General features: G+C 38.8%; 3 protein-coding genes and 2 non-coding genes across 5 annotated transcripts; 2 read left to right on the top strand and 3 right to left on the bottom strand.

Annotated features, from left to right (window-relative positions):
- The first annotated feature begins 72 nt into the window (after nt 1–72).
- On the top strand, nt 73–18,219 carry LOC134823528 (uncharacterized). Its single transcript, XM_063835021.1, has 7 exons — nt 73–233; nt 459–601; nt 766–886; nt 1,704–1,799; nt 6,192–6,294; nt 7,769–7,929; nt 14,585–18,219. Exons 1-6 carry the CDS (start codon nt 80–82, stop codon nt 7,809–7,811), a joined length of 660 nt encoding a protein of 219 aa, XP_063691091.1. The 5' UTR covers nt 73–79; the 3' UTR covers nt 7,812–7,929; nt 14,585–18,219.
- Nucleotides 6,455–6,526, bottom strand: Trnaa-ugc (transfer RNA alanine (anticodon UGC)). Its single transcript has one exon. It is a non-coding gene; the product is annotated as a tRNA-Ala (tRNA).
- Nucleotides 7,654–7,725, top strand: Trnaa-ugc (transfer RNA alanine (anticodon UGC)). The gene has a single exon. It is a non-coding gene; the product is annotated as a tRNA-Ala (tRNA).
- On the bottom strand, nt 8,128–15,631 carry LOC134823526 (kelch-like protein 2). Its single transcript, XM_063835018.1, has 13 exons — nt 15,555–15,631; nt 15,056–15,204; nt 14,701–14,806; nt 14,304–14,436; nt 13,997–14,170; nt 13,521–13,691; nt 11,457–11,538; nt 11,197–11,315; nt 10,967–11,078; nt 10,668–10,794; nt 9,929–10,120; nt 9,559–9,756; nt 8,128–9,385 (listed from the first exon to the last, which is right to left on the bottom strand). The coding sequence occupies exons 1-13, from the start codon at nt 15,575–15,577 to the stop codon at nt 9,208–9,210; spliced, it is 1,764 nt and encodes a 587-aa protein (XP_063691088.1). The 5' UTR covers nt 15,578–15,631; the 3' UTR covers nt 8,128–9,207.
- Nucleotides 18,220–18,492: 273 nt separating the features above from the next.
- LOC134823259 (homeobox protein MOX-1-like) lies at nt 18,493–19,467 on the bottom strand. The gene has a single exon (XM_063834655.1). It carries the CDS (start codon nt 19,465–19,467, stop codon nt 18,493–18,495), a length of 975 nt encoding a protein of 324 aa, XP_063690725.1.
- Nucleotides 19,468–20,437: the final 970 nt, after the last annotated feature.

Below are 20,437 nucleotides of genomic sequence, written 5' to 3'. Positions count from 1 at the left end.
AAGTAGATAAACAGTTTAAAAACCGTAAGCAAAATACAGTTCGTAATTTCTAACACGAGATGCCTCAGTAAGCTAGGATATGGGCGTGTTCAGCAAGTGGTCGATACTTGAGAAAGTAGAGGACAGACTGGAGGGTCAGATTATCGGTAACTTCAACTACCCTTTTGTAAAGGATGATCTGGATCCCAATCTATTGGTGTACAGCGACCGACCCATGGAATTCTACGTTTCATGTGAGTAAATCTGTTCGCAGCAAGATTACTATCATGACTAATCATCATGTAGAACATAAAATACTTCAGTAAAACCACCAATCTCTCAATTAATATCCAATTTACACGTCATATCAATGGAACTTTAGTATATTAAATATTTCAATGACTTTCTTCTGACCCTTTTAATCCAGTATCAGATCTGATGAGCTTCCTTACCTAACATGGAATGTTTATATATTTCAGGTGTAGTTTTAGTGGTGTCGAGTATTATATCTACTATCTGGATCATTGTTACTCTCTTCACTCCGCTCTCCTTAGGACAGGGTATCATATTCCCCGTCGCTCTTGTCATCTACTTCTTTTATAGAGCTACTCAAACTTTCAAGGTTTGTTATTATATTATATTATGAACCGAGGATAAGACCTGATAGAAAATTGTATACCATTTTATTAGGATTTTCGTTTTTTAGAACTAAAAGATCGGTAAGCAGTAAGTCCACAATTATTTATTTCTAGCTGTTCGTTTCTTAATGAAGAATTATTTTACCAGACGAGATCGTACAGAGTGAACGTAGACGCGGGATTCTACCAGTTCCACGTGGGCGGAGAGCAGGTGCAAAAGGGAAAACTACATAACCTGTACTTTAGACTTCATGAGAGATCCACTACTGGTGAGCACCATGCAGTAACAAATAATAACCTTAAATAAACATCGTATGCAATAAGGTGAAACGACCTGCTCGATTTCTTGGTACCATGATTGACCTGGTCCAAAAATCTTACAGCAGTCAAGATGAAGATCAAAATGACTCCCTACTTCATGTAAAGGTATACGGGTATAATGTACAGAATGAAACGCCAGTTGCTGCTAAAAGTACATGTTTGTTTGTTTGTTTGTTTTTAGAACCCGTCCCCAATCTTGTATCGGAAAATGACTAAACTCAGGTCTGAGTGTGAATACGGGTGGTACCTGCAAGAGTGTTCATTAAGCATTTAGAGTTCTGTAAAACTGCAGTTACAAGTACAAGTACAATATTCAAATGTATCACTGCTTCGTACAACCACGCGTGAATTAATATTTCAGGCCTCAGAAGGTCTACTATATTATATAGATAACATGCCACATTCCATTAAATCGCTGAGGACAACCAGACTGATGAGTGATGAGTCAGTCAGTGACAACAGCAAAACTGGCTATAATCTCATGATTAATTAGGAGCTGTACGATATAACTGTAATTTTACTGCCGTAGAACTGATAACTCAGTTATTACCTGTCACAGTGTCACAATAGTCACCTTACTTCTTCAATCTCTCATCCATATGATATTATGATTGATGATAAAAATGCGACTAAGTGTGAGAAGTGTGAGAAGAATAAATTTTGTTAAATATCATTAAACAAATTTTGTGCTGTTGCTTAGAATTGTGATCCTATATTTGTTATTATTTCATACCGTTAACAGTAAACAGACTTAATTTTTTTCAGGTTTTCCTTACTACGAGATAGTGTTGAATGGTTACAAAGTCTCATGTGTCAGTTTGTCGGGATTCTCCAAGAACATCAGAAAAATGAGGGAATTAGGTAATTAAATAATAGTTAATTAAATATACGTATATTTAAAACCTAGTTGGAGTCATCTTCAAATTCATTTATCGAGTACATTTTCTATAGTAAAAATGGTTTAAAATTACCGCGCTCTGATTTACCACGGGTTATTCCTTTCCTCCGAATTTTCTTTTTCAAAATTTTTCTTGATTTCCGACAATTTAAGATTTTTAAAAGTTTAAAGAGACAAAATTTGTAAAGTTATCATCATCTTGAAATACGAAATTTGATACAAGCTGGGTAAATAAAGATATACAGGATCAGTGATCACTTTCCGGGGTGTTTTGTTTTGAATGTAAATAATGCGTACATCATGTCACGTCATATTATTGTATCGTATACCAGCTTTATTGATTGTTATTCAGTATTCTGTCTCATCTTAGTTATTATTTTATCTGATTTCTTGGTGGTCATCAGTTGCCAAGCGAATAATTTCCATTGATAGAGTATATCAAATGATGGAGTAGTTCGCTGTTTCTTAGTCTCATGATTGAGTGATTGGAATACTGATAGTTGGATAATATCCGATTGGAAGAGACAAGGACAAATGAAACTTGAAGTAAGGAATGTAGGCAAATTTTTGGCGTCGACGCCATCTTCAGGCTCAAATTATTTGTTATGTAGTAGTGTTGAAAGTAGTGTTGAAAGCAAAAACGATTTTGGGCACATGTGGGTTGTAAAATAAAGAGACGTAGGAGAGCAAGTCGCTGGAGAAAGTTGGGCGCTGGTGAGAACAGAATGAGTGGAGTAAGGAGAGTAAGAGGCCGGTGATGGAAATACTGGGGAGAAAGAGTGAGGAGACTAAGATTAGTGAGGTGCTGGGGTGGAGGGAGGAAGGTTCCGCGGAGATGACGGTATATCTTAATTTGTTTAATGTAACCGCAATAGCAGTGGAATATGCTTCTTACCTGTTGTTAAGATAGCGAACCGAGTTGATTTTCTACTTCTTAAAGTCTATTTCAATCTATCGTTTCGTTTGATGTTTTTTTGTTGTAACTTGACGTGTTGATATATTATTATTATGTATCTAAGCTTATAATATGTTTGTGTTATAATTTCAATGTTGGCTAATGGCTTGAATGCAAATTGCGGTGTTCCATTCTAAAGAAATACTCATAGCGGGCGGTTGGTACTTGAGTGGTGATTTATGGAATGTTTACATTGTCGTGAGGACATTAACATTTACTTACGTAGCTCACGAAGTGACTCTATGAGGAATAAATGACATTATATAGCCACGGAAGCTACCACACTTTACACAATTATGTACTCATATTACATTATTTAAACATATTTTACTGCTGCTCTTTCTTTCCTTATATATATTATATAATAAGCTATTGGCTAAACTTGGAAATATATTGAAGTTTAGCAAACATATTAGCGGTTCTCACTTCACGTCGATATTTTGTTGATAAAGTTAGTCCAGTTTCGTGCTGAAGGTTATTCATTTTCGAGCTGTTGCGTCGATTTTATGATCTCATTTTTTGATTCAATTTTGATGGTGATTTAAAGCTATTTATAACGCGACAAGTGATATCTAACCTTCACAGTGTTCTCTTGTTGCTATAGTAATATAGTGCAACTGTGATCCAAGTTTGAAAACCTTGTGGAATGGATTTTCGTTATTTCATTTTAAAATCTAATTGTTGTATTGAATTAAAGCAGTGAACATATCAGTTGTCATGCGAATAGTTTCCAATGATAGAGTATAGAGTATAGATCCAACTTTTAGCTGAGTTAATTTTGAGTAATTTTACTTCTATGAATAAGCTATAATAGAGGGGTATGGGGGCTAGCTACATCCATAATCAATGTACGAACATTGACAAATGTTGTTTTATTTATTTATTGAAACGTGACTGCTAATAGCGAATCTGTTCTAGATAGCGACCAATCAAATTGATTATTTATAAAAATTCAGGTTGACTGGGCTGATTAGTGATGAGCGTTATATGACTAACAAGATAAGATCATGAATGTACGAAACGAAGAGCCCTGCTCCACTCCTGTCAAGGAACATATTTGTTCTACTTGTAGAACAAGGTTGGGTGCACGTTTGGTTCTACGTCCTGACGGCTCGTACAGATTACTGAATCGACAAGACAAAGAGCCTTGGTTAAAATGTTACATTCGATACATTATTGATCAGGTCATGGGTGTGGAAAAGTTTTGTGAAGTTATTGTTTTGTCACTGTTTCTTCTAGCTATGCTTCCTGACATGAGCATAAGTTTTCTGATGCCCGGGACGAGAGGGTGGATACTCAGTAGTAGCGGACCACCTGACGACCCTGGGATGTGTCAAGAGATTTGTCATACTCTTCAAATAACTGCTGATAATCTTGAAGAAGCTTTCAAAGGTACTAATGAACTTTATGAAACAACAGCAGCTCTATCTCTCGGTGAAATCAGTGTATATAAATCTCCGTTGAGTGCACCATTCAGTAGCTCTAAAGATCCCGTTCGAAGTTTCATGCAAGGCCAATACCTCCCTGTGGACTATCATGCTTATGTGGTTTTTAATACAAGTGATGGAATATGGTGGGCACTTGATAAAACAGCTGAAGGTATATTCGTTAGCTGGGGAGAGAGCCTTTATTCTGTTACCGTGTGCTTCAATGGTCATCTCCGTCCCAAACTGGATGGATTTTACAAACGCAGACTTATCAGTGATGTGTCAGATCGTACAGTCAGTGTTCTAGTTCGCCGTTTAAAATATATATTAAAAACGAATTATATATACGATTTAATGGAAAATAACTGTCAACATTTTGCCAAAGAAATATTTAATAAATTTGCAATAGATAAAACTTGGAAACTATCTACAGTTTCTGATTTGACAAGCCCATTAACGCTGTTATCGAGACTGTTAAGAAATGGTGGATTTCCTCTAGCAAAGTTTTTGTACATTGTCTTCCTTTTCTACGAACTATACCTTCTATCCGGAGAAAGCAGAGAAAAAGAATCCTACCATCATCTGTTTGTAGTGTACACAGTAATTATCGTTACTGGAATTTGTATACTGATAAAGTCCCTCTGGGTGATTTTGCCTTATTCTCTTCTCCATTGTTTGTTAGATGTTGAACCTTCGGTATTATTATTTGCTCTCTTCTTAGAAGCTAGATATTACTCATGTCTTGGTACCATCAGAAAACGAGCCAGTCAGTACCGTAAGAAGTGTCAGTCAGCAGCTGGGTTTAAAAAATATTTCACCTTACCTCTGGGTTATACGATGATTTATATAGTCCCTGTGTGTATGATGATTGATTTAGTGCTAATTTTGCTTGTAGGAGGTGTATATTATAATTTTTATACGTATATTACATTGGATTTGTATCCTTCACTAACTGACCTTGAAGTGAGTGTTTTTGTTCCCATTACATTATTGTATATACTCTCTGTAATATTTCTAAATTGGAAGAATTACCCATATCATCGGACAAGAAAAATGTCATCTTTGCAAGCTTAATTTCTGATCTGAAGAGTGTCATGTATTTTATAATATTTTACTTTGTAGCAATAGATTTTTTTATTTACCGAGTGTAATGACAAAGTACAGTAAAACCCCGATTTATTCGGAGTTTGGGGGAGAGGAAACATTCGCGGTAAATCGGTGTTCGCGGTAAATCGAGGTTTTGTTTTTTTACATTATAAATGTAAGGCTCTATTTCAGGGAAAGGAGATGGCCACGGTAAATCGGAGTTTGCGGTAAATCGGGGTTTTACTGTAATCGAATTCTGCAAATCGGTTGTTGGGAAGCAGAATTATAATGGCTCAGTGAAAATTCTTGGTTTTACACTGTTCGTATTGTCACGACCAGAAGTGACGAATATATAATGTATAGTGTATACCATGTCCACACTCTGCATCTGACAAAACCCTATTTATAATACACAAGCGGGACCCTTCGTTACGCCACTGATCGATGGCCGGATTTGTATCCATTGTCAAAACATTTCCACAGAAGGGTCTTCTCAAAAATTGACAGTATCGCGCGCTTATAAGTTAGAAGTCTTTTCCAGCAGCCAGCTTGACAGAAATGATATATACGCGCGTGCGCTGCACGACATGAAAATAAAACATAAATTCACTGTTTATCTATAAAGATGCACGATTATGCATTTGCCATTTTTTAAATTATTAATTAGCTATAATAAGACTAATGAGTAATGACACAGTTCAGTAAGATCCATGGGCAGCTAGTTGTGCCCACCTATTAGAATCTGATTTGCCTCTAAGGCCCAAATGCTAAAACTGATATTTTTGATTCGCGTGACATTTTGCAACGATATGAGTCATATCCATTTAATTATCCAATATCAGGGAATCACAACATCACTGCGTGAAGTAATTTTTATTCTGTTTCAGGTAAAGGGATGTCTAAAAGATTATCAATCAATTATTTCGACTGCAAGGACGTTTCTGCCCATCACATTGTACATTGGGAGCGGCCTCCAGATCTAAGCAGCAGGTTTGTACTTTGTATATGGTATAAATATGAAGTCCACGGTGGGCGAACTGTCCACTTCGAAAATAACTATATTTCGTGCTGCATTTGCTTTTATTGTTGAATCAAAAATCATTAGGGCTGTTAACCTTGCATGGTAAACATTTCGATCATGATAAAAGTGTGGAGATGCGGGGTCTCGAACCCCGGACCTTGTACATGCAAAGCACACGCTCTACCGCTGAGCTACATCCCCAGATATGATTAATGAAAGTTTAGTATATTTATAATTAATAAATATTTTTGTGTTCAAATATGTTTCGTCTTTGATCCTAAGTCTTTGCATTTTAAGGATAATCTGTACCAGGAGGTGACCGGGACATGATTTTAGGCCTGACCGGGACCGGGACCGGGACCGGGATACAAAATGTGACTTGACCGGGACCGGGACCGGGACCGGGACTGAGATTATCAATTTACCGTGACCGGGACCGGGACCGGGACCAATAATTTCTGGGATTTCTATCTTACCGGGACCGGGACCGGGACCAGGACCAACAATCCAATTTTACCGGGATGACCGGGATGACCGGGATTTAACCGGGATTTAACCGGGATGACCGGGATGACCGGGACCAAAAGTGGTATTCTCATATTGAAAGCTGCAACTTTCATTTACATTATAATTGAACAATTTGAATAAGTAATAACTAGAATATTAAATTAGAAAAAACTTTTTAAAAACCGTCAATATGGGGCATGGGCCTAATGTACTACACCAATAATGTTCATGTACTGATTACTCAAGTTCACCCTCATTCCTCATTCCTCAATCAATGATCCCTCAAATTATTCAACAGTTTCATTCTCCAATTCCAATTGACAATTGGGCGTAGCCCTAGTTGAAAACTTGATGTTTGTTTGCACTTACGAGTTATGTAACGATATTAGTTACCTAAACTTGTTTAGCAATTTTAAACATTGTTTTATTTGGCTCAGAGGTTGTTTAAAGATGAAATTCACAATGAATGAAAGTAAAAACTTAAAATCACAGTGAATGAAATTATGTCAAAGATCCCGGTCAAAATCCCGGCAAATTTGAGTGATTGACCGGGACCGGGACCGGGACCGGGACCAAGAATCCTGAATTAACCGGGACCGGGACCGGGACCGGGATCATAAATCAGCATTTGACCGGGACCGGGACCGCAACCGGGATGAAAAATGTGACTTGAACCGGTTGACCGGGACCGGGACCGGGACCGGGATAGCTCAAAATTGCCAATCCCGGTACCGGGATTCCCGGTACCGGGATTCCCGGTCACCTCCTGATCTGTACGCTTTGTCTGTTTTTCTATAAAACGCGTTTTCAAACAATTCAATGGGGATGTAGCTCAGCGGTAGAGCGTGTGCTTTGCATGTACAAGGTCCGGGGTTCGAGACCCCGCATCTCCACACTTTTATGTTGTTATTGAAATTCAAAACTTTCCTACTTCAGCTCCCATTCACTGCTAGATGAGACGAATTACAAGATACTGTGATGCCTCAAATATTTGTCCCCCGAGTACCGTCTGCAAGAAATAGAGCTGTGGTTTCTCAACCTGGAGCATCAGGATCCTGGTCTCTGGAGCCGAAATAGAGTTGCCGACCATCAATTAGGTAATTAGACCATCAATTAGGTAATTAGACCATTAATTAGGTAGGATTTTCAAATTAGGAAAAATCTGATAAATAGCAGGACATGGGACAATATTATCTGGCTTGTTAATAAAGCTTCTCTAATCACTGCCTCTTGGAATGGGATAAGTAATTCGCTCCATCCATTTAATATGCTTGAATAAGTAAAACGAATTAATTATTTGTCATTCTGAAATTAAAAATCAAGTAAATAAATTTGCAAAACGAAACGTAATGTATTTATGATAAAATTTTCGAACGTGAATATCAATGCAGTACGTACAAGATATACCATTATCAAAAATTTTGTTTAAATGAAAGTGTTATTGCGGGAAACAAGATAACTAAGTCTTTAATGGTTGCCAAGTATCAATCAATCCGTACATATCAATATTCAATATCCATACACGTATTACACAATCCTTCACACGAAAATGCTATCAATATACATACACGAATATTGAGTAGCACAGGTGCGTTTCGATTTTTGCGTGTAAGTTCAACATCTCAAAAGACACCTTTAAAAAATTAATATAATTTGTTGACATACATGAACTAGACTAAACCGCCAAATTGTGAATCAAGATCGCACCGATCAAATAAGAAAAACTAATAACTTTGTCGACTGTCCCATGTCTATTTCGAACAATTTAACATATATAATGTATCAACGAAATCTATGTATTTCATATTTAAATTTTGTTAAGTTCTAGTAAGCTAACCTATGATCTATGTTTTTAAATTAGTACACTAAGTTTCAAACTGAAAGTCGTAACGTCCTATATCAAACAGCTATTGTAAGATTATAATAACTTTTTTGTTATCAAATCATATCTTTTTGAATTTTATCATTTATCATTTATGAATGTTTATGTTATATTCCATGGCAAGAAAATTCAAGATCGAAAAAAACACCAAAATAAAATCAAAATCAAGTTCCAGATCGATTATCTTCGCCCTATTGCTAATTTTCTAGTTTATCCTAAGTATATGAGTAATATAAATTTAATAGTTTAACATCTGCATCATGATCTATTATATAAGTCTTTACGACACAAATCCATAGCATCTCAATTCTCAACCATCCTGTTCTCATGATCTTTCGACAACAGTTCTCTCTCCATGCTCTATGGCTACTGCTACAACTTGTAGTCTCGTCCATCACCTCTAAATCCCTTTTGCTCACAATATTATTGACTATTGAGGTGTTAAATAACCGGTGACGTCATAACAAAGTCATCTCACAATGTCACGTTTCCTTCATGAGCTAAAACAGAGTCCGGACACACCACAGCAGGCTCGAGGAACGTTGATTCTCTCCGAAGGACTCCACTTGTTGGTGGTTGAGTCGTACATCTCCACAGTGTTTAGGCATTGTGTGATGTCACATCCTCCCACGACAAACAGGTTGTCGTCCAGAACTCCACATCCTGCATAGCTGAAACAAATATATTAGTACTCAGTCAGGAAATCAGTTGGAAAATCAGTCAGTATTCAGTCGGGAAATCAGTTACTACTCAGTTGATCTGTAAAGAAAATTTTAGACGAAGTAAAAAAGATCTCAAAGGCATCCTCCTAGTTTTTAAGAATTATAAAATAATCATCACCCACCTCCTGGGACTGCCCAACATGGACAACATGGACCAGCTATCGCTTACAGGATTGTACTTCTCAACCGTAGCCAGGTTTATTGAGCCGTTGTAACCCCCAACCACAATCACCTCCCCGCCCACAACCCCCGCTACCGCGTAGGAGCGGTGAGAGTGCATTGAGCACACGCTCTCCCACTTGTTCATCCGGATGTTGTACCTGTAAAATACGTAGTGTATCACTGACTTTAGAACATCTGGAGTTTGTGATTTGTTGATTACAAATAAGATTTAACGTGTACGGATGATATATTTCTTTCACTAAAACAATCTGGCTTGTTAAAATAACATGGTATATATCTCAATCTCTCCCGTAGGATTATGATGCTTACCTCTCCACACACTTGAGTTCCTGATGACCGTCATGTCCCCCGACAGCGTACACCATGCCCCTGCACGTGCAAACAGTGACTCCGTTGCGCGGGAACTGCATGTTACCCACGGCGCTCCACCCGTTGTCGCGTGGGTCAAATCTCTCGACGGAGTTGAGGGTGGTTGAACTGGAGTTACCACCTGCTACATACCTGAAGAGTTGTTGTTATGTACAGTACAGTGGTAATCAGTGTCACACCTGTTGGTAACATGAGGGCCTTTGTCAGCTAGCACCGTGTTAGTCATTGTTTGTGTTACACTGTAACACTATAATACTGTGACACAATAACACTGTGACACTAACACTGTGACACTAACACTGTGACACTAACACTGTGACACAATAACACTGTGACACTAACACTGTGACACAATAACACTGTGACACTAACACCGTGACACTGTAGCACTATGACACTGTAGCACTGTGACACTGTAGCACTATGACACTGTAGCACTGTGACACTATAGCACTGTGACACTATAGCACTGTGACACTATAGCACTGTGACACTGCAGCACTGTGACACTGCAGCACTGTGACAGTGAAGGTTTCGCGATGAGCATATTATTGTCTTGGTGAATAGTGTCGTTCTAAGATAATTATAACCTTGATTTACTCCTAACAAGCTGTTGTTTCTAAAGAACATAACTCACAAGCAGTTATCAAGAACAGTAGCTCTAAAGAACATAACTCACAAGCAGTTATCAAGAACAGTAGCTCCAGCACAGGATCTCTCTTTGATCATAGGAGGAAGGTAACTCCACCTGTTGTTGTAGATATCATACCTCTCCACACTGCTCAGCGCACTCGACTGCTCAAAACCTGCAATGGGTTCGTCACTGTTCGGCTTTAACACCCCATTTAGAAAACGGTGATCAGTTGATTAGTTTAATTTATAATGGACAATCGTAGTACACGAGAACCTTAACTTTCTATTTTCTCCATTTCAAACATTGGGAATAGTGAAAAGACTATGTGTATGCTTATTGCTGACCTCCACACGCGTAAAGATATCCCTGAAGGAATGAGACAGCTGCTCCGCTCCTCTCGGTGTTCAAGTTAGCTACTGGTATCCACTCTTTTGTTTCGGTCGAGTAACATTCTACCTGCAATTATAGTAATAAGCATTAAAATAATTATTTTAATTAAAACTATTTAAACTAGATATCATAGGAATTGATCTATACAGTTCTTGAGACTCAAGGTCACGATTGAAATACTTACACTTTTGAGTCGTGCACCATTAAGTTCCTCCCCACCTACAGCGTAGAGCACGTTACTGACAAGCCTAGATCGTCCTGGGTTTTGTAGGGGACCAGGGATAACGAACTGACACCTGTTATCTGAAGAGATGATTACTAATTAGTGGCCAGTCACCAGAGATAATAACTAATTAGTGACCTCGATATTAGTGACCAACTGCTCAAACTGAGATCTCCACAGTTATTAAACCCTGATTCAGCAATGAATAAAAGAGACTTTACCGGGTAGTAAATGGTAGTTTTTAGCTTTGTGTAGCAGTGAGTTGCAGGTCACATCATTAGTTATCAGTTCTTCTGTTTCTACCTGAAATATACGATTCTCAATAATTAATAATGGAAATTATAGTTGAAAACACCAACCTAAAGTAATATGGCAGTTTATACACATAATCCTGGATTTGCTGGTTTAGCCGGCCGTTTTATAATAGTAATACTACTGATCGTACTCAGTATCTTATCTGAACATTTCTAAAATAGCAACCGTTCCTCGAAGTATATTCTGTTCTACGGCTAAAAGTAAAATAATTTGGGATATTCTCTTCTTGGCCGCTGGAAACGATCCAATAATATGAGATAGTTTTCATGTTTTACTTTTTGAGATACAAAGTAAGGGATAAAAAACGTTTGATAGTCGACCACACTTTTATCTTGAGACTGTAGACTATATTCTTCATATATATGATGTAATTTTCTTGTTCTTGAAAAGATATTTTTAAGGCTGGATCACCTGAGTGCTGATAACTCTATCTGTTAAATTTAGGGTCTGGGTTACAAAGTGATACGTTTGCGATATCTAGGTTTCACTGCTACGTTTCTGTTTTCAAATGAGATATAGTTTTGAGATAAGCAAAATGGGCGAAACTTCTTAGAAATTCCAAGACCGGACTTGTACAGAACTGATACGTACAGCCTATTTTTGTAACACATGGTGCAACACGCGACTATGAGTTTCCGGTTTTTCTTCCTAACCTTTTTGTTGTTTTGTAGAATTTGTTGACGGGCATATCAGCCCTTATCTTATCTGGTCTGGAAATTACATTTGCGTCATGAGTAACATGCAGCTCAGCAGCTAGTTTTATCTAAAACTTTGTAGGAGTGTTTTGGAATTTGAGCTTTCTCAGATACCCAACGGATACAGATTATACTGTTGCTTTTAAAATTCATTGCAAACACATTCCAAAATGAAATGTTTAGAGGTATTTCACCGTCGTACCTGACTTTCATTCGAGATGGATTGCTATCAGCAGCATAATTATCGGCCTGGTCGTTGAATTTACAAGATCTTGATAATGAAGATGATCTGGAGACCCTCTAGGTTATCTTAATGGAATCGTTTATGCATCGTTATTATTTATTAAGTCCAAAACAAACCGATAAAGTTCAGTACAGCAGTAGCCTCCAAAAATTGCTCCACAGATAAGCTAATATGATTATTCTATTATTATTAAGTCCCGAAGGCGCGTGGGCATTAGGATTAACTTTCCGAAAGACATCACTTCATACTCAAAATTCTGTCTCGGAGCGATAAGAAATGGGGGGAAATGTTATGGATCATATTGATGTTTTCTCCCTCGAAACAAGTGCTGAATTGATCATTAAGGGATGCTGGTGGGGTGCCAGCCACTATCTAAGTTAGTTATCTGACCCTAAATGAATATTTAAATGTAAGATTTTTTCGTTGAATATTTCTTAAATTCCATCCCATGATAATACTAATAAGGTTATAAAGATAATGTTCCTCGTGAAACACCACTCGCTCATCTATAGAATGAGACAAGAAATTCCTTATCGTTCATATGATAATCAGTAATTTTAGAGTTAATTGCTCCTGTAATCTGCAAATCTTCCCTCTAGGAGTCTTATCATCATTCTGAGTAAGTCATGGTACTACTCAGAAGACGTCCTATTCAATCCGTTCATCATACAAAAAGAATCATGGCGTCTCTAGACCTAAGCATGATTCTGGATCGGAAAATGAACTTTATCGACAGGTTGACCCAGAACTGATTCCATGTCGACATGTACCCAGTACGTAACAGCAAGAATTTTAACTTATCAGGCGGGCCACAATGTTGGATACAACTTGAAGGAATGACGAAGGAATGACGAAGAATATGACCACTTCACAGACGATAATTTTAAGTAATTGCAGTGTAAACGAAATATTGAATGTTTATTTTGCAGGTCATTGATGAATTTAAATCCTGATTGAATTCTTATTAAAAAGTATAATTTACTGTTTCTTAAAAGACTGCAAACTACGATATTATGATCTTATATGCTTACTTTTTTAAGTAGGTATCTGATAGGAATGAGAGGTAATCTGATGGCCGAAAAGAGGGCTTGTAAGTAGGACAGTCTGTTTGTCACATCGAACTTAATCCACGTCATAACCGCCTCAAACACTAAATCTTCACTCTCTGCTTGTAGATTATCACTGCTTATCAGCTCCCACACCTTGGGGAATGGGGGTTCTTTATTGATGGAATGGTGGAATTTTTGTTGTAACATCTGGGTTATATTATCTTATGAATATTGCTGTTGCTTGGAGAAAACAACTTAAAGTACACCGATTAGGCACAATAGTTTGCTAAAAGTACCCACTAGGTTACTGAGAGTATCTAACCAAATAACTAGGTAGCTAAAAGTAGCTAACAGCTATATAGTATATATAGCTATAGATAGCTAAAAGTAGCCACTAGGTTAGTAAGAGTAGCTATATAGCTATATAGGTAGCTAAAAGTAGCTAACGGCTATCTCACCTGGCTATAAGCTAGCTTACAGAAGTCCTCCGTGTTGGAAACTTCCCGGAAGTGTTGTAAAATGTACACATCTGCAGATAACTTTAACTCGTCACATTGGATAGTTTTACTAAACTGTCGTAGTGATATGCATGTCATGGCTGACATGTGCCTCTTCAAGAAATCTACACATGCCTGAAAGGAAAAGAGGGTTCATAAAGTTTTACAATAATAAAAACAGGGGCGGCGTTAATATTCGCCATTTATCAGACCAAGGAGTATTGAAACTTTAAGGGATACAATTTAAAAACTAAAAGTCCCAGCTTACTCTGACGACAGTGATGAACTTGAGTTGATTGGCTGCTACTAGCATAGCCTGCACCTCCTGCAGAGTCAACTCTATCGTACCTGTGTACGTGAAATCTATCAGATTTTCCACTACTTCACCGTCTAAATCCACTCTGTAATGATTGTATGTTGGAAGAGAAATCAGCTAAAGGAAGAGGGAGTGGGGAGTGGGGGCGGGTGGTAGGGACTATAGAATAAATATACACTGCTTATATGACAATTAAATGTCACTGATTTATCTAAACCTTCACTTTATTTCAGAGGCGCAGAATATTTCTACCTACACATTACACAAGTACACAACTACAGTGTCCACCCAGTGTCTACCCAGTGTCTACCAAATATCTACGAGTCCACTACAAGTCCACTACACTCACTTGTACTTGTTTATCTCAGAGAACTTCCCTCCACTGTCCAGTAGTCCGGCAAAACAGAGCGACGTTGAGATTAGGATTATCTTGTGAGCAAATATTTCCCTCTCTCCTGATGAGGAATTGTTAACTAATTTACTGTGGACAGTTAATATAAATTGATTGCTAATTTAGACAATGTTAATTGTGAACCTTGTTATCTTGTTAATCTGGGGGACTTGAATTTCACAGCTGAGATAAGCCCAACTGGCACGATCAGAGTTTTAAAGAGCTAAAATATTATGAAAATATTAAACAAATTTCACCACCAAGTTCATTACTTGCTCGCAGTGTAAAAATGAATCTCACACCGGAACCCTACCTGCAGTGATGACGAAATCACAGAGAAGGTTACGCTTTCTGAAGTCGTTCATGGCGATCATGCATACTGAGTTGTGATTTCTGTCCTCTAGCAATAGTTTACCGTCCAACCGTGCTCGCTTTCGTGATATCGGCTGTAGCTTCCTCATACTGAGAGGGAATAGTTTTTAACATGTTTTTTGAATAATCATCGAGCTGAATGTATCGTAAATTTTACTTTCAGTAAATCAGTCTTGCGATTTCCAAAATAAATTCAGATTCTGTAAACTTTCAGGGCATCGAATCAATCACGCTCTTCTTTAAAAGATCGCTTCAAAACTTACGAAATGGGTGAAACAGATTTTCAATTCATATCTATATCAGAAATCCTCTTCATATTAGCAATCATATTCATAAATCATAACCATAACGTGGTAGCGGTACTTATAATTCACGGTTTTATTTATATAATACACCAGTGGTAAAATTAGATGGTGAAAAGTGTTAAGAACTAGCGTTACCTAGGTGACAGGCCATTGGACATGTTATCGGGTGTCCTGGTCCGTGCTGGAATCTCAAAATTCGTGATACCATGCTTCATCCTAGAAAGGGAGGGGAGGTTAGAAGTTCCAATGATCACAGCCTAGATCACGTGACTAACACCATTCAAATGACTGTGCCCACGATGAATTGTACCCGTGGTAACAGGAATTAGAGTGCACGTAGGACTTTAGGGTAGTTGTAGAGGTGTATATTCAGGGAGGTAATGCACACCTGGCAGCTCTAAAACAATCAGACGAGAGCAGATATGTTATTTTTCATAACTAAATCATGTGTGAAAATTACTGATCGCCGATCACCCAACGCACCTTAAAAATGAATGGCCATGTATTTTTGTACAGCAGCTAAACAATGTTTCTGGTGTCGGTGATCAATTTGAGTTCGCAGATTCTGATTCTCGGTTCACAGTTTGTGGTTCTCAGTGGACAGTTCTCCTCAGTTCGGTGCAGATCACGAGGCGAAGAGAGGGGGAGTTGTGAGCGCTGGACAGTGAGACGTGTTGACAGGGTCCGGAATAATGCGATAGAATTATCAGCTGATATGTTGTGATAAGAGGTGACGTTATCGCACCTAACCAAGTATCGAGTTCGTGTGACTTTCTAATGATTTCTATTATCAATGAGATCGTGGAACGAAAGTAGCGTACATTTGATTAGACTGTGGTTTTCAGCTAAAAATGAGTCATTATCAGATTTCTGTTGCAAAACTTGCTGGCACATTCGAAAGTGCTACGAAATACGAAAAACGACTTTTTCGAATCCCCAGAATGAACTTAATGATTACAAGATGATCAAAATGGTGTTGAAAAGGTGGCTTAAAGTTTGGAAAACAAGCTATGATTCCAAGAATACCTCTTCTTTTGACCACCTTATGGCCACCTTCCGGGCTGACGCATGCAATGATTACTGACTTCTCGAATACAGGTTGCACAAGTGCGGGAGATTGAGATTAGATAGATGTTCCCCCACACCTTGCATAAATTGATCTCCATCATACCCCGGCTCAACTCTAACTTTAGGACACAAAAGGTAGTCAACAAACAAATAAGACGTTGCAAGGCATGGCAGAGCAGCCAGCTTATCTAGATTAAGATGGAAAGTGGCCATGATGAAGAGATAAGCTGATCGGAATATGAGAGTTAATATAGGGAGTGCAGCAGGGCAGAGTGGGCACCAGACAGCAGCAGTGCCCGCTACTACTACTAGCGATCTATCCTTACCAGGTGTCCCTCTAAATTTATTAAAAAAACAGGTGTTGATCTGCGAGCCGCCCTCCCTCCTACCCTCGAGCTGCAATGTGTTACCCTACAGAACTTGTACTCTATCTTCGTCATCGCCATCATCCAACCACCACATTAGCCAATCATGATCATCATACCTCGTCGTTATTCAATAAGCGTGCAGCGTTTGACCCACGTGGCGCGTCTTAACCAATCTGCTCACGATTTGCCAAGTCACGTGACCACTGGTAGCCAATCAGAGAAGCTGAGCGAGGTGGAATAGCCCAATGGGTGGGCGGGAGATTTATAATATAGTCGAGCAGGTGTACAGAAAGACAGGTGTTCTCTGAGTCTCAAGGCAATAGTTTACAGCTTACCGAACGGGAGTTTAATTTCTCTAACTACGCTTTTACCTTAGCTGAATCGCTCGTAAAAACCGGCGCTGTGAGTGTGATAGAGCAAGGCTATAACGTTTCACGAGTAAAAAATTAGGCAAAAACACGTGGAACAAAAACAATTCATCATAGAAATATCTAGTTCCAGCTCTTCTTTGAATTTTGATAACATGACTGTCACCAAGGATTGTGATAATCAATCTTTCATCTGTATTAATCGACAAGAAGTTCTCCGACAGTCCTCCCCCTAAAACTGAACGAAAAGGGTAACAGCAATCAAACCACAATATCAACAAACCAAGACAAACAGAATACACTCACACGCGAAAATACAAAGATAGATCTCTCTCTGCCTCGGCGATAACCGCCGAATTATCTTTTCTTATCTTCTTACCTTATCTGCAATCCTGTGATAGATTAAATGCCATATCAGGTTACACGCCGAACGTATATATGCTGACTTCCGCGTAATTTCACTGTGTCAGTCACCCCCCACAACTGCTCTTATCTTCGCGGATTATTGGCTCGAGATCGATCATAATTTGGTGCCAAAGTAATTGACTATAGATATTAATATCATGGGAACATCGAAGATCATCCCGACGAATAATATTAATGTCGTGAATCATGTATAATGCATAGGTCTATACAGACCTATGTATAGTATATCATGGTCAAGGGGGCGTGGGTACACTTCATCATGTTCCAATTTATCTCCAAGAGTATTATCCATTTATTTTGGGCTTATCATGAGTCACTGGGCGTTACTAAATAATTTTACCCGCATTTAGCAGTTCCTTATCGCTGAATTTGGAAGTCCGTATCGGTTCATTTGTATTTCAAATATTATGTGCATTTATTTCCAATTGCATATTTTGGGTATTCTGAGTATTAAAATTTTTGCAGGTGCTTAATATAGGTCTTCATTCTTGGTGAGATATTTTATCTTAAGGTTTGAGGTATTTAGGGCTTATACTTGGAATTTTAATTGTGAATCTGTAAACAAAGTTATGTATTATTCTTATGACTATGTGTAGATAATTAATTAAGATAGATAACTTCAAAATTTGGATCATATAATTTCATAGTTTTACAAAGTAGACGAATTTTGTAAATGCATCAGAATGTATTATAAATAAATATCAATGTTTAGTGTTTACACTATACTCCTTTTTTAAATATTAAATTACTTTGGAACGGAACTGTAAATTGATTATTTGTATTCTCCAAAACAGAAATAACAGGATTAACTATCAGATAACCACTAATATTGAAAACTAAAATCTATCTGAAATCAGAAATCTTCTCGATGTCCTGAACAACCCCAGTCTCTGCCGCCTTCTTCAACAGATCCAGTTGTTGGGTCCTGGCCCTCAGCTTAGCTCGTCTGTTCTGGAACCAAATGGTGATAGATCTAGGTCTCACGTTCAACTGTCTAGCAATATCGTCCCGACGTGGTCCTCTGGCAAAGTCTGATACCGCAAAGTGTCCTTCAAGGATCCTGAGGTCTGCAGCGGAGAATTCTGTCCGTTTCACCGGTTTAGCTCTGATTTTACCGCCACCTTTCACAAGTACAGGAGGGTATTTGGGACTGTTAGTATTATCACTTGCTTCAGGTGACATGACTGTCGAGGAAGGGTAGAGGTCCGTAGAGGAGTCAGCTGGGTGCTGGATGGTTGTCGCGGAGCTCTGGGAGGTTTGCAGCAGAGAGTGGGCGGTGGAGGAGGCAGTAGTTCTCTCTGTGTAGATGTTGGAATGGGAAGGGGCTCTGTTCGAGTAGCTGTAAGGATGGTAGGAGGGGTGGGAGTAGTATGGTGCGACACTGGGGTAACTATCCGTATCAGGGACACTGTTATCAGTGTAGATGCTAGGATTCTGGTACTGGTAGTTAGGGAATGAAGAGTACATGTACTCGTAGAAGTTGTGTTGCGGAGTGTCCCCCTGTGGGTAGGTACCGGTGCTGGTTGAAAGACTCGGCTCAGGATAGCTCCTCAGTTCTAAGAGGGATGTAGTGGTAGGTGGAGAACCAGGAGAGTTGTGGCTGGAATCTGGGGAGGGGTAGAAAGTTGGAGGAGGGTTTGTGGAGGATTGAGGATAGGATGCCGGTGATAGGGCAGCTGTGTAGGGTGCCTGAGACTGAGAGAGGGTGGTTGGAACAGGGATGGAATATGGAGCGGGGGTAATAAGTCTATCAGAGTGGGACTCCAGATAAGTCGGAGGAGTTAGTTGGAAGGATGGGTTATTGTAAACAGTACACATAGTGACTAGTTGATAGGATGTTTGGTAGTTGTTGTAGTTACTGAGGATAACTCGATGTCTAGACCCTCTGTCTGAGGGTATTTATACTCTTGTTACCTGGGTGGAAGGGGTTTGACCAGTTCCTGCTCTGACGATCACCTACTCAAGTTCACTGTCATGGGCTCGTGTTGTGTGGGAATTCGTGACGAGTAAAGAGACGGTGTGAGGTGGTGCAGAGCAGAACGTCAGATCGGGTGACGTTGTGCGTGTGATCAGGTGACGTTAAGTGTGGGAACTAATTGCGATGGGGCTGGTAGTTATGTGATCCTCATCGTAATGTCGCGTAACATGCGATCTGTTGGTCAACCCCTGCCGTGCCACACCATTGATATGTGGTATTACCCAAGTGAAGCCTATCCTTTATTACAAGCGGACTAATTAATAGCAGCAACTTGCGTGCAATAATCAGGTTTTCACTTGATACATGTTACGTATCACAAATATCAGAGATATTATGTATTTTTCCGCCTTCGGCGGCGCGCGCTTCGCGCGCGAAAAGTGGCATGCAACGTATGTCAAGTTTTCACAAATGACGAAGCAGCGGTAGAGGAGTTCAAGTTGCCGCATGTCATTGACATACTCATAATGGAAATTTAAAGTTAAGATGGTTAAACTTTGAGTTGACGGATGTTACTCGTCTAAATTTCTTCGAAGTAGCCCGATAGCAAGTGCTACGAAGTAGCGCGCGCCGGGCCAGACCATTAACAATGGTCAAACTTTGAGTCACTTCAATGTTTAAATTTAGCTTATTGACAATAATATATAGTAACTCTAATATATAGTAACTCTAATATATAGTATAACTCTAATATATAGTATAACTCTAACATCTAAGTTTCTCGATAAGTCAATATTTCATATACCAACTTTCGTTTCTTCGCGTCTTATCAAAATTGCCTAATTGGCCAATCATCACCAAAGCACAAAGGCA

The sequence above is a fragment of the Bolinopsis microptera genome, chromosome 11, assembly GCF_026151205.1.
Source record: "Bolinopsis microptera isolate Bmic1 chromosome 11, MBARI_Bmic_1.0, whole genome shotgun sequence".
Classification (NCBI taxonomy): domain Eukaryota; kingdom Metazoa; phylum Ctenophora; class Tentaculata; order Lobata; family Bolinopsidae; genus Bolinopsis; species Bolinopsis microptera.
Note: the sequence above shows the minus strand (reverse complement) of the source record. Positions and strands in the feature narration are given on the sequence as shown.